Genomic DNA, 12,891 nt, shown 5'->3' with positions numbered 1-12,891 from the left:
CTTGTGCATGAAGCATGATGACTGATGCATGTCCGATATTGCACACAGAAACTTTCCTGATAACGCCAACAGGTACGGAGTAATTCTTATCCAGGCAATATCTGCTCTCCTATGACCTTTGCTCTAAGTGAAACCCTTGTCTAAGACACTTTCCATCTGGCATCTGGCATGGGCATGAAGCAGTTTTACTAAAGCAGGCCGGGCGAATGGTGAAGCAAACTGCACTGATGGATCTTCCAGAGGAAATATTCGAAAATGTGTTGCGAAAACTCACTGGCCACGACACAGAGACGTTTATTGCGCTTCGAAGCTCCAGCAAGCGTCTAGGCTTCCTTGTGGACAAAGTGCTGGTCACGCCAGGTTTGCCCCTGTACACTAAGTCGTTGCTGAGATTGTGTCGGGCTCAGCAAATGTTGCCATTAGTAACGTTTTCATCCTACATCTGCTGTAGCATTTCAGTCTGCAGTCCTGGGGGCACTTGCACTCCACATGAATAAAGAGATTTCGCCACAGATGGGAGCAATATTGATGCACTACGGCGGCGCAAGCTTCTGCACAGAGAATGGAATGAGGGGTGAGTATGGTGTTGCACTCGTCCCCGCCCAAATGTATGTACAAGCCGAGTATCAATCTCTCATTTTGTTCTCTGTTGTGCCAGGGGATGGAGCGATCTTGTTGCAATGAAGGAAGAAGCTGTGTCACAGCTAACCTGTACGTGTCACTTCATAGATCTCAGATGTCTTGGTACTTGCCGGAGGCTTCTTGTACTAGACTCCTTCCGATTGCAGGTGCACATGCATGGAAATTGAGGAAATCTGTTGTGCAGTGGCAGGCACGGATAAAAAAATTATGTTTGCAAGCCTGGACTTTGCGGCTTACTATGATGCAGAACACAAACCGCTCAGTGTCGTCAGGATGCGCTCAGTAATTGCAACCTCGTCACACAACCCACTTACAACAGTGCGCATGCATGCTGGCATCTAAGTCACACCTGCTGAGGAAGAGGAAGTGCTTTGCTGTCCATGATGTGCTATCCATGATGCCGGGCATTTGACAGTATGAGATGTGGCATGCAGCATCTTGTGGACATGCTTAGCCGGATCGGAGATGTCCGTTGTCTATATGTAAATATTGGTGATCAGAATCTGGAACCAGATCAATGGACCTCCTTCTTGCTGGGAAGTCGGTTGGCTAAGCTGCGACTGGAGGAGCTTGTCTTTCCACTGTACTCTGCAGTCAGAGTGACGTTGGGTGGTATGATCAAGGTGTGCAGACTTCTGAGCACAAGGACATGGGCATTCCAACCTCCAACAAGCATGCGTCTGCATGCAAGCACAACTTGAACAGAATGTGTGTTTACTGGATGTTCATTGGATTGGTTGGTTGGTGGCCATTGCAGCACCAGATATGGGATGGTCTCACCAAATTGGACTTCAGCGTGCCAGAGATATTAAAAGAATTCTCTCCGCAAGAGGATGCCGTTTTCGGCAAACTCCTGAGGCTGCTGCCCAATTTAATTTCTTTTGCTGCCCGAAATCTACCTATAGGTGTGCATCAGACCATGCATTTTATGACAAATATGACAAAATGCCGCTTGTTTTACTACAAACTGCATCTCAGTATTCATCTGTGCACAGGAATACAGACGTGGAAGGCACTTGCTGACAGCTGCAGAGGCAGCATCACACACATAGATGTCACAGGATGCATAGGAGTGGGCGCTGCATGTGTTGGGGAGGAACAGGGGCAGTATCTGACAGCCCTGGCGCGCATGTCAAAACTTAAGGGTGCGTATGTTCACCTGTTCAGAGCCACATGCAGTGTACTCTGTTGCAGTAATAGAGCACTTCTGGCCTCGGTAAGCTTGAGATGCATAGTAGGACCGATGCACTGGCAAGCTCCATTTTACACCAAGAATAGCTAATGGGCACTGTAACCACGATATGAGAATTTTGCAGGTTTGTTGATGGGAGGCACACAGCTTGCCGGGTTCTTCATGGATTTGTGGAGCAACACAGCTGCTAAAAGGGTGGTAGCAAATCTACACACTCTGGATATATCAGAACCTGAGATGGAAGGAGCATCGCCCTCAGAGTTGCTTGACACTGTGGCAACTCTCTTGCACACAGCCGTGAGCCTGAGATCTTTCTCAGCACTGGGATTAAAGAGCGTGGCAGGTGAAAATTGTCTATATGTTCTCTTGCAATGGGACCATTGCATCCATGCAAATTCATGAAACAATCAGCAGCTTGCTTTGCATGGCCAGCGCCTAAAATGGAGTTTCAACCATGCAGGATCAGAGCTGCAGCTGCAGGAGCAGTTGGGACAAGCAGGCCTTCTGGGGGCAGTTGGTGGGGATGAGGTTGCAGAGCTGTCGTCTGCTTCGCAGCCCACTCTTGAATGCAGTCTGCATCACCTCACAGTGAGTTCATACCCTGACTGCATCGTCCTCATTTTGCAGCATGTGTTCTATCAGTGAGAATATAGGTTTTGCTGTTTGGTCCAACACTGCGCCAGACTTGCCTTATTGCAGCCCGCAAATTTGCTATCGCAGTGCCCAACTTTCAGCTGTCGCATCTGCTGCACAGGTCGGGTGGGGCTTCAACAGCGGCTTGCTGCGCGCAGCGATTGGTGGCAGCGAGTTTCTGACCTCTCTGACAATCGGCTTAGGCGCCCAGATAAATGACGCTGACCTGGAGACTGTGTCCCTGCTGTGCCCGCACCTCCAGCGGCTGGTACTGCGATTTGCCATGGTGTCTGAGACTGGTGGGATTCCCAGTCACAACTTTACCTGCACAACTGTTCAGATATTCAGTTGGCTCCAAGGTTTGCACTTTATCCTACCTGGCACTGCACGATGAATCTTGGCAGACACCTTGGCTTGAAGTATCAACTTACCAGCAGCAGACTCCGCCCACCACAAGCAGTCAGGATCAGAGGACGGCTCGGCTCCCGAGTCCCATTTTCTGGGATGTGAGCAGGGCGTTGCTTAGCGCGCCTGTTGAATATGCCATCTCCCTGATGTAATGCATCACATCGGAATGAGACAAGGCGTGTGATGCAGGCGTTGGCAAGGTGGTGAGAGCGAGCCGAAGCCTGACAGTGCTGCAGCTACTGCGCTGCTCTGGGCCCTTTGGGGACGACTTGGGTGCAGCGTTTGCGAGCCGGCGGCCGCTGCTGCTGCTGAAGGAACTGCGCATTGTGGGCGGCGCACAGCATCTCACCGACCAAGGCCTAGCTGCATGCCTGTCTAGGTGCGTAGGGCTGTGGTAGCGCTGCATTACTGGCAGCGGGCGGCGATTTGACACAAGTTCTTGCTTCAACTATGCAGGCACTATCTTGACTCGGTGCATGGGAAAATTCCCATGACTATCCTCTCAAAGCCATACCGATCACTGTGTTACATTGCATTCCATTCAATCCTCTGTTGCTTATAGACTGAGTGATCCTTGTGCATCTTTTATGCAGGTCAGTCGCACAGCTGCATGCTCTAGAGCTTGCGAGGTGTTCCTCTATCACACCAGACGCCGCGTCATCCATCCAATTGCACGCAGACACCCTTGAACACCTAGTGCTGGTGTATTGCGACATTTTCAGCTCCGCAAGAGGCATTGAAGCTCTTCATATGGTCACGGTGAGTAGCAAATTCTACAATTTGTATTACCTGTGTCCCTGCCATAGATACAAAAACTTCCTGAAAGGCCTCTGCAAAATTATTAGTCATGATTCAAGGCTGAACATTGAAAGCAGCTGCACAGTTGTAGTCAGAAGCCAATTCATGATGCAGGATCCTTTGCCTTCCAGCTGGCAAGCGAACTTCTGGCTTGTTGCCGCAAGCACTTGCCTTGTTGACTTGAAATTTGCTTGTGGCTGGCGTTATTCATGAATGTTATGTGCATGTTTTAGGGGGCGTCTGACACAAGTCAAATCTGACATAAGTCACCGGGCGCCTCTTCACTTGTTTTGTATGCAATTCCATTGCCCTGCTTATGTGCTTTTGCAGGCTTGCTCAGAGCTACGGACCCTGACACTGCGACACTGTGCAACACCAGCGTCCACATTTAGACTGCCAGAACTCAAGGCGTGCAGGCTGCTCAGACATATCTCCCTAGACGCCTGTGACATGGACCACTCACCTCTCAAGGTAAGGCCAGTCACTGAACCTCAGCATCTTCCATTCAAAGATCGTATCAAAGCACTTTGGTGGGCCCTTCAGCAGGAGTCTCTGCTGCTAGACTTGGCGTGCTGCTGCGTTGTGTCAATTCCAGTTTAGCTTTGCCATTGCAACTGTTCATGTAGTTGAAGCAGCAGTTATCCTGATAGTGTCATCGCATAGTGTTGACTGGTGAGGGGTGGTAAAATACTGAGGAGCGTGCCCACAGTGGATTGGGTCTTGCTTGAATTTGGCGAGTCCATCAAGGGGCAGGAACGTGGCAGCCTTTAATTGTAGCTTGTCTGCAGACACCTGACCTCATGGGATTCAAAACCTGTGATAAAAATACTTCAAACTGCCTGCACAGGCTTTCCGCATTGCCTGGCTCCGGCTGTGGAATGATGCTTTGAGGTTTGTGGAAGTGCACAGCTGTGGGACGCCCATGGCGGGGGTTGCCGGAAAAAGCTCTTTATTTGGTGAGGACCCGGTGGGCTCTTGTCACAACACTTTGGAGAGGTATGATCTTGCGACCGGACAGCTGCACCGATGGGACTGGAAGTCCCAGACATGGGTGGTGTCTGCTTGCCTCAGCCAAGATCTCAGAAGCTCTATTTAAAACAATATGTGACCGTGCAAACTTATTGAATGCGCTCCATGCAACATTCCAGTCTACTGACCAGCGGGATTGAGAGTGAGCATGCTGGGCAAAATGCATCCATGATTATATTTAAAATATGAACCTTGTTGATATCCAATGCAAGCAAAATGGCTTTGCATGTGTGGCCAGCCACAATTTGACCAGATTTTTTTTTAAAGATGCTCAACCAACGACAGGTGCACGCACATGATTCAAAATAACTGCAAATGTGCAAAAGGATGACAGTGCATTTTGCCAGTGCCCACATCCCTTTATTTCACAACATGCAAGATTGCACAATCACACTATCCAAAAGGTCGTTCATGAAGCAGCTTTTGCTTTCACTCTGCAGATGCGTCCATCAATTGTCACAACCCTTACAACGAAAGCAAACTCAGCAGAGCTGGGTCTTTCAGAAAGTTTAAAACTTTCGCATGCTGCATGATGTGAGAAAGACTCTTTCTCACATCATGCCCAGATGGCAATGATGGCCATAGCGCCACAGCCTCCCAGAGCAAATGGCATTGCAAATGCCATGAGCCACCCCTTCAGTGGTGGGTTGCCCTGTCCAGCTGTGAATAAGGGATGCAGCAAGCCCACCAGGGCGGTATGGATAAGTATGCCTGCAATCAAAAGAACACCTGTCAGTACTGGCCAGTCCGCTCGCAAAAGCATGCATTCCATGCTGTGTTGTATCTTGTCGCCGTGAATTTCTCATGGCACTGTCTGCAGAAAGCTCAAGCAGCTCTTAAATTGAGCTTCATACAGGCTTGAATGCACTCTTGGCCTGCTTCTTTGGAGATCTGAGATATCAGCACAGAGCCTGCCATCGACACAACCCTGAAAGACGGCGAAATGGCTCTTGCAGCAGGAGCCTTGCCTTCAGAGACCCTCGCCCGCAGGGTAGTCATCATCCAGGGATTCAAATCCTGCTGTACCGGTACAGCAAGGGGTACAGCAATGGGTACCCCTTCCCCCGGCTGGTGGGGTGCGGGCCCCGGCTGGCGGGGGGCGATATAAATATTGAGCCCACTGCCCACGGATGATTGGATCTTGATTGGATCTGGCGAGTCCAACAAGGTGTAGGATTGTGGCAGCCTTCAACTGCAGCTTGTCTGCAGGATGTACCTTGCCTTTCGGCAGGGAAAGCATGTGATGATGATGATACCCCTTGCAGCGCTATATAAACCCAGCAAGAGGCCTTGCCTGCAGAGATGGCGTTGAAGGCGCCTTCAGAGCCCAGGGCGGCCTTGGAGTTGGGATTGAAGCTGGCACTGATGCCCATGCCGATGGCAACGCCCAGGGGCGTTATCAGAATGAAGGCGGCCGCCATCAGCGCGTACTTGAGGTTGTTGTAGCCTGCCGCCACAAAGGATGACCCCAGCGCCAGGCCCTCGAACCCCTGTTCTCATGCAGGGAACATTGAATAAGCGACCTCAGGTTTGTCGGATCCTGTCTGCAATTCAATATAAGGCAGCTTCTGTACTTGCGCATGTGCGCTGCCTTGGGGCAGTTGCACTTGCATGTAAGGGTTTTAGATTCCTGATGACAAATCAGGGTGAGGCTATAATGACTGTCATGTCTGCACTATGCAGCCGTCTCCAGTTGCAGTGTCATGCAACGATGTCAGCAGCCAGACTGCTGAAATGTCAGGACAGCCGACAAGTCAAAGGCGCATTGAGTGCGGTTGCCAACAGAAAAGCTTGCGCAAGTCTCACGCTGTAAGAAAGCTGAACTAGTGATGGTCCGAAAACTACAGATGGTCCGCACGCAGGAACCTGCCTGATCATGTGCAAATACCCTTCTCTGCATCAATCTGTATAATATTTGCTGTTTGGAGCTCTACAGCCTCTCTTTCTGCAGCTCGAATACACTTTGGGCAGGCCATATCCTGGCCTCCCTCAAGATTGGATGGACGGAGAGCTGAAGGCGTGCCTGGTGGAATGCGAGCGCGATGGTGAGCGGCCGGACGACGTCCAGGCTGGTGGATGCGCCGTAGCCGATGCCGATGAAGATCGAGTGGAAAATAATGCCCGCCTCGAGAGTGTACGACATGACCGTCGCCTGCGCCCGCGCATGCTCCTTGTCGTAATCTTCTGGCGCCTGCCGCCACATGCAGAGCCTTGTCAGCCCCAGAGTGGGTAGCAGTGCGTAGTCATTTGACTGCTGGACTGTGCTGATGTCAGTAGCTACACAGAGCTTGCATGCAAGGTGCAAGCATGTCTCAATGACACACACATTGTTCCGTCAGCAAAGCAAGAAGTACCGTAATTGCTAACCACTATAAATATATTTGTAAATTGCTGTCAAGCTGCGTGTTCCGTTGACTTGCGTGTTGGCCAGCCATTCTGTTGTGAGTAGAGGCAGCAAATAACAGAGGAAAGTTGAGAATGCATGTTGGCAGGGTTGGCGCCCACCGCATGCTCGACGTCTAGGCCTCCGGGGGTGAGGCCAGCGCGCAGCACAGCAGCGATTGCCACCTCGATGGCCAGGGTCAGGATGGCTGCGATGGCTGCCAGGGTGAACGCCCAAGGGTAGTCGGTGGAAAACTCGAGGCAGGGGTTGCTGAGAGCTGCGTGTGCATCTGGTAGCACGTGCACGAAGCCGGTCGCCAGCACCACGCCGGCTGCACCCACAGTCAGGTGTTCATGTTGACGTTTGCTAGGAGCTCTCGATTCGGACAAGGGGATGTCCTTGATCAGGAGCTAGTCACGGTCAATTTTTTTCCTGTTGTGCAAATTTTCCATGCGGACTATTGAAGACCCTTCGATAGAACGTAGATAAGGGCTTGTGGAGCAAGGTCACATGAGCCTGTTTCAACACCGATCCCAGTGGCATGCCCTGAACAAAGAAGGAGAGGCGAGATCAAAAGACGCACCAGCAAACGCTTGACCAAAAAGGAAGAATCTTGGAAGGCGGCCATGTCGGCTTAGGAAAGGCAAGTACGCGCCGGCTGCGCTAGCAACCAAAATGATGAACAGGCCTCCGGTGCGCAGTTGCAGGGCGAAGGCATCGGAGCCATCCGTGGCTCCGCCAGCCAGCGTACAGCTGGTTTTCGAAAACTCTACACCGGTCATGCTTATAAGTGGATGCCTGCACGCAGCAGATCAGCTCCTGGCTAAGAGCTGCCACACCCTCGAAGGTTCCAAGAGCAGGCGCCGCCATTCCGGCTCACACCCAACTAACGCAAAAGCTGTCCAAAGGATGCATCTAAGCAACCTTGCAGCAGTAGACACATCACAATGAGGGAGAATGTGGGAGCAAAACCTTGGATTTGTTGCGCGTGCCGCACAACGGACCGGGGTCCAAGGAACGGACCGAGGAACAACGGGCCTCTAATTCTCAGTGGATCGAGGTTCGTTCCGCAAACTGCGAAACAGACAGCCCAGATCGATCCAGCAAGCGCTTAGATGTGCTGCACAGTTGCAAGGCAACGTTCTCAGCAAGCTTTTAGATAAGAGAACGGCCGTGTACGTAGTTGCATCGACCCCAGGCCACACGCGCCCTCCACACACCGGGCGTTGCGCCCTTTCCCACAAAATATTCGCGCTTGTGCAACGCCCACCTGCGATCGCGCGGAACGTTGTACTACCACTCCAATATGGCAGCCATGAATGACGCCGACGCCAAGATTCCCGTCAGCGTTGTGACGGGGTTTCTCGGTTCCGGTGTGCGGACGCAAGACCTTCATTGATGGATCGTGCAGGCGCCTGCTTTCACGAATGCTTCGCAAAGTATCCAACAACCTATTGAAGTGCACAAGTCTCCATAAATGATAGATTTGGGACGCTGGCGCAGGCAAGACGACCCTGGTGAACCACATCCTCACTGGCCAACACGGCAAGAAGATCGCTGTCATCGAGAATGAGTTCGGTGAGGCTTAGTGCATCAAGCACGCCAGAGTAATCGGCTATCTTGTGTATACGATTGACACTGAGGAGACAAACGCGGCCAGCAAGGCTCATCTGCCTTTGTTCTTCAGCACACACGTTGCTGTGGCATCCAGCAGAGCTCAATGGTTTTTTGCAGATTCTTGACGCTGATTTGGTGAATATGCTCAGGTGAGGTGGGCATTGATGATGCCCTGGTGCTGCGTTCCAAGGAGGAGGTCATCGAGATGAACAACGGCTGCATCTGCTGCACCGGTGAGCCTTTGAAAGTCCAGATTCCCATTTGACGTCCTGAATTACTCATGTGCTGTGGGACAACTGCCTCAAGGCCCACAAAAAGCTGAGCATCCCCTGTGTCCTCTCTCTGAGCCTCACAAGGTCTATGATACCCACTTCCATGAGACTGCGTGACAGCAGCAGCAATTGCACGAATGTGAGCTATATTGGCTCAAGCTTGTGCTGGCAGGAAGGCATGCATGACAGGAACACTACAGCTGTTCCCATCACTCAGTCATTCTTTCTGAAAAGATTGCGCATGGGCAATTTTCTACTTAGTGATTCGTTGTCAGGGTCAATCCTCACATCATCATTATGATTATTATCATGATGGTTATTATTATTGCTACTATTATTATTACTTCACGCCTTTCCTGCCAAGAGGCAAGGTGCGTCCTGCAGACAAGCTGCAATTAAAGGCTGCCACAATCCTATTCCTTGTTGGACTCACCAGATCCAAGCAAGACCCAATCCACGGTGAGCACGGTGCTCAGTAGTTTTACCGCCCCCCGCCAGCCGGGGCCGTTCCTGATTTTCATTTTCCATGCTCAGTGCGCGGGGACCTGGTGCGCATCCTGAACACGCTGCTAAAGCGCAAGGACCGATTCGACGCAATCCTGATCGAGACCACCGGCCTGGCCGACCCGGCGCCGGTCGCGCAGACCTTCTTTGTGGACGACAGCCTGGCGGGCCGGCTGGCGCTGGACGCCATAATCACGGTTGTGGATGCCAAGCACATCGAGCAGCACCTGGACGAGGAGAAGCCAGAGGGGGTCGAGAACGAGGTGTGAATTCTTCTTTGCATAGCTCCGAGCTCAGAGTCTGACTTCTAAACAGCAGTTTGTCACGGTCAGCGCCAATATGGTGCAGCCCTGCCTTCTGCACAATAATTGAGGCAGGCGCCCTGGGCAGCTTTTTAAAAAGCAGACAAGAGAGAAACTCGGATGCAGGGAACAACAATGCGCTTGACTTATCATGGCTGTGCGAGACCCAGTGTCCTGACAGATCTGCCAGAGCTGGATTGAGGAGCTTTGACGCAAGGGGTCTCATCATATGAGGTGTGCTTTCCTGCATTACTAATGCTTTCAGTGGTGGTGGTGCGCAGTCGGTGGAGCAGGTGGCCTTTGCTGATGTCATCCTGCTCAACAAAGCTGACCTGGTGTCCGAAGACGACCAGAAACGCATCACCGCGCGCATCAAGGTAATCCCATCGCGGCTGCCATCAACCTTGGACAAACTAGGTGCAGTTGCTGTTGCGCAGTTGCTCCCTGTGCAGATGTGAAAAGCATGCATTTCGACATGAAAAGTTGGCAAGAGCAGGCTTCATGGCGGGCATGAAATGAGCAGGAGATTTTGGAAAGGTGAAGTGCACATCTACTGAACAGACACATGCCAAAGCGCCATCTGTTTCATCGTACCCGAATTTCTTCCAATTGAAAGGAATAACGTTGGAGGCTGAGCCGATGGGAATGCGGTGGCTGCCATGCAGGCCATCAATGCGTCTGCGGAGGTGATCAACACCGTCAAGTGCAATGTGGACCTGGACAAAATTATCAACATCAAGGGTTTTCAGCTGGAGAAGGTCCTGGAAATGGACCCCAACTTCTTGGACGTGCGCACCTGCCTCCCTGCTGCTCTCTTTCTTATGCACAATCCTCACATGGCATGCATCAATTCTCATTGGACATCGAGAAGGACAATGATGGCACTGCTGTCAAGCCTCCTCCAAGGACAATGCTGCATGTGATGAGTCACACAAATGAATGCTGCCTTTACGGGAGACTCCCCTTTGTGTCTTGGCTGGCGGCTCCACAGCAGTTTAATGGTGTCCTGAGCCACAAGCCAGTGTGAAGCCCTGCCATGCAGTGCCCTCTTCGAAGAGGGTGAATTCACTGCCTTTGTAACAGCTGAATGGCTTGTGCACAAATGACAGCCTCTGACTGCATGGCAAGCTGTATCTACCAATTGGGCAACATGTTGTACAATTGCTTCATAGCTTTTCTTGTTACAGCATTCAGACCAGTCAGGAATTAAATCGTAATTCGAATTGTGTCGTGTTGAGCGCAGACGGGCGGAGAGCACAAGCACGACGACCGCGTGACGTCCGTGGGATTTGAGGTGGAGGGCGAGTGCGAGGGCCACCGCCTGAACGCATGGCTGAGCCGCCTCATGATGGAGCAGGGCGTCGACCTGTTCCGCTCCAAGGGCATCATCGCCGTACACAAATCCCCAGAAAGGTGCGCTCTCTCTAAATCAAGCTATTACTACTATTACACGCTTTAAGAGGCAAGGTGCGTCCTGCAGACAAGCTGCAGTCAGGCTGCCACAATCCCACCCCTTGTTGGACTCGCCAGATCCAAGCAAGACCCAATCAACCGTGGGCACGGTGCTCAGTATCTATACCGCCGCCCGCCAGCCAGCCCGGGCCAAGCTACACTGTGTCTGTTTAACGTGTTTATTGTACTATATGTCCCTGTATTGCTCTTAGGAAAAGGGCAACTCGTCGTAAGTGTCCCTGCCTTTTGCTAACCTGCAAGGAGGGAGAGTGCAGAGTGCAAAGGGCAGCCTTCCTGTTGAGGACAGCGATGTGCACTGTCATCTGCATTAGACATTCTGAGGCACTGCATGCTGGGAACTTGTCTGCTGCATCCTGGCCTCTGATGCAAGCAGCAGACTCTGTCGAGGATGCTGCTGTCTTCAGATATCAGACTGGCATGGAAGATGCCGTTGCCTGCTGTCAGCTGTGTCCTTCTCAGGCTCTTTTTGTGTACACATGCGAGTGCAGGCACTTCTTCCAGGGCGTGCACATGCTGCTGACTTTCGGGTCCAGCGCCGAGGGGCTGGGCCAGCCCTGGCAGCCCGGTGAGAAACGGACCAACAAGCTTGTCTTCATCGGCCGTAATTTGGACCGCGAGCAGCTGCGCGCCGACTTCCAGGCCTGCATCATCTGATCATGAAGTAGAGCCTGATGTCCAATGAGGGAAGGTCCTTGTTAATTTATAATTGAATTGGTGAAAGCTCGGCACTGAGATGATTGCGGATCTGAAGGAACCTTGCTGGCTGTCCTTTTGAAAGGGTGAGGCAGCAAGATTTTTAGGGTCTTGACAGTGACAATCAAAAGAAGCTCGCATGCAAACAAGTGTAACTATCATGGAGAGCTCTTTTTCCAGGAACGATCCATTTCAAGACACATTCTCCCCTCCTTGCAGAAGTGTATATTAGCAAGATGTGCTTCAGCCCTTCGATTTGGGACATAAATTAGCAATCTCTGGCCCGCCTTTGCACGAAATGCCCAACAAATCTATCTCCATTATGATGCAAAAGTCAGCCAATCACTGCAATCGAGCATAAAGATCGCAATGCTCTGCACGTGGGCTGCTGACGCCTGCTTAGTCACCGTAAAAGTTATTGAAGTTTGAAAGGATGAGCGTCAGAAGAACTCACAACGTCTTCACAAGATTATCAAAGGAGTCCTGTGTTGATGAAAAGCAGCGAGAGTGCCTACAGAAGATTTTAGCAGAAGGAGTGCGTGAGTTAGCTCAGTGTACCTGGTCACACCCTTTCAAACGTGCCAGGAGGGGGACCTTCTAAAAAAGGCTAATAAGGGCTCTCCTTCAGCATAAACTGATACGGGAAGATTCAGAGTTCCAGGAGCGCGCGTGCACCGCATGAAAGCTTGTCCTCTTGTGGCAATGGGTGCAGTTTGAGCAGTTGACAGATCCCCCCAAGGCAGACAGCGAGCAGCTATCGAAGAGCTTCGACCTGCCATCCACATTTGCCTTCAGATTTGGTAGATTCTGCTGTAGTTGAGTGCCGTGGAGGAAAGGCTTTGCAAGGTACACCCAACGACCAACAATTCGCATGTACCTCTGAGAGGAAACTTGGGCTCGGTTCTTAGAGGAATTTGTGCATCTCATTGTCGTGGCGTATGCTAT

The 12,891-nt window shown here is 51.5% G+C and overlaps 3 protein-coding genes across 3 annotated transcripts; 2 read left to right on the top strand and 1 right to left on the bottom strand.

The window, feature by feature from the left end:
• Positions 1-2,071: 2,071 nt before the first annotated feature.
• COCSUDRAFT_64817 (hypothetical protein) lies at positions 2,072-4,801 on the top strand (the record flags this gene model as incomplete). The annotated part of the gene is made up of 7 exons (XM_005650236.1): positions 2,072-2,177; positions 2,295-2,422; positions 2,589-2,766; positions 3,065-3,254; positions 3,469-3,634; positions 4,004-4,144; positions 4,521-4,801. 7 exons carry the CDS (start codon positions 2,072-2,074, stop codon positions 4,767-4,769), a joined length of 1,158 nt encoding a protein of 385 aa, XP_005650293.1. The 3' UTR covers positions 4,770-4,801.
• A 457-nt stretch (positions 4,802-5,258) lies between these two features.
• Positions 5,259-7,867, bottom strand: COCSUDRAFT_40027 (Zinc/iron permease; the record flags this gene model as incomplete). Its single annotated transcript, XM_005650235.1, has 5 exons — positions 5,259-5,413; positions 5,919-6,192; positions 6,663-6,893; positions 7,208-7,416; positions 7,669-7,867. The coding sequence occupies 5 exons, from the start codon at positions 7,865-7,867 to the stop codon at positions 5,259-5,261; spliced, it is 1,068 nt and encodes a 355-aa protein (XP_005650292.1).
• Positions 7,868-8,391: 524 nt separating this feature from the next.
• COCSUDRAFT_12942 (cobW-domain-containing protein) lies at positions 8,392-11,907 on the top strand (the record flags this gene model as incomplete). The annotated part of the gene is made up of 8 exons (XM_005650234.1): positions 8,392-8,458; positions 8,589-8,663; positions 8,852-8,935; positions 9,509-9,729; positions 10,071-10,157; positions 10,446-10,568; positions 11,036-11,193; positions 11,742-11,907. The coding sequence occupies 8 exons, from the start codon at positions 8,392-8,394 to the stop codon at positions 11,905-11,907; spliced, it is 981 nt and encodes a 326-aa protein (XP_005650291.1).
• Positions 11,908-12,891: the final 984 nt, after the last annotated feature.

The sequence above is a fragment of the Coccomyxa subellipsoidea genome, assembly GCF_000258705.1.
Source record: "Coccomyxa subellipsoidea C-169, whole genome shotgun sequence".
NCBI classification, from domain to species: domain Eukaryota; kingdom Viridiplantae; phylum Chlorophyta; class Trebouxiophyceae; family Coccomyxaceae; genus Coccomyxa; species Coccomyxa subellipsoidea.
The sequence above is the reverse complement of the archived record's forward strand: the minus strand, read 5'-3'. Positions and strand labels throughout refer to the sequence as shown.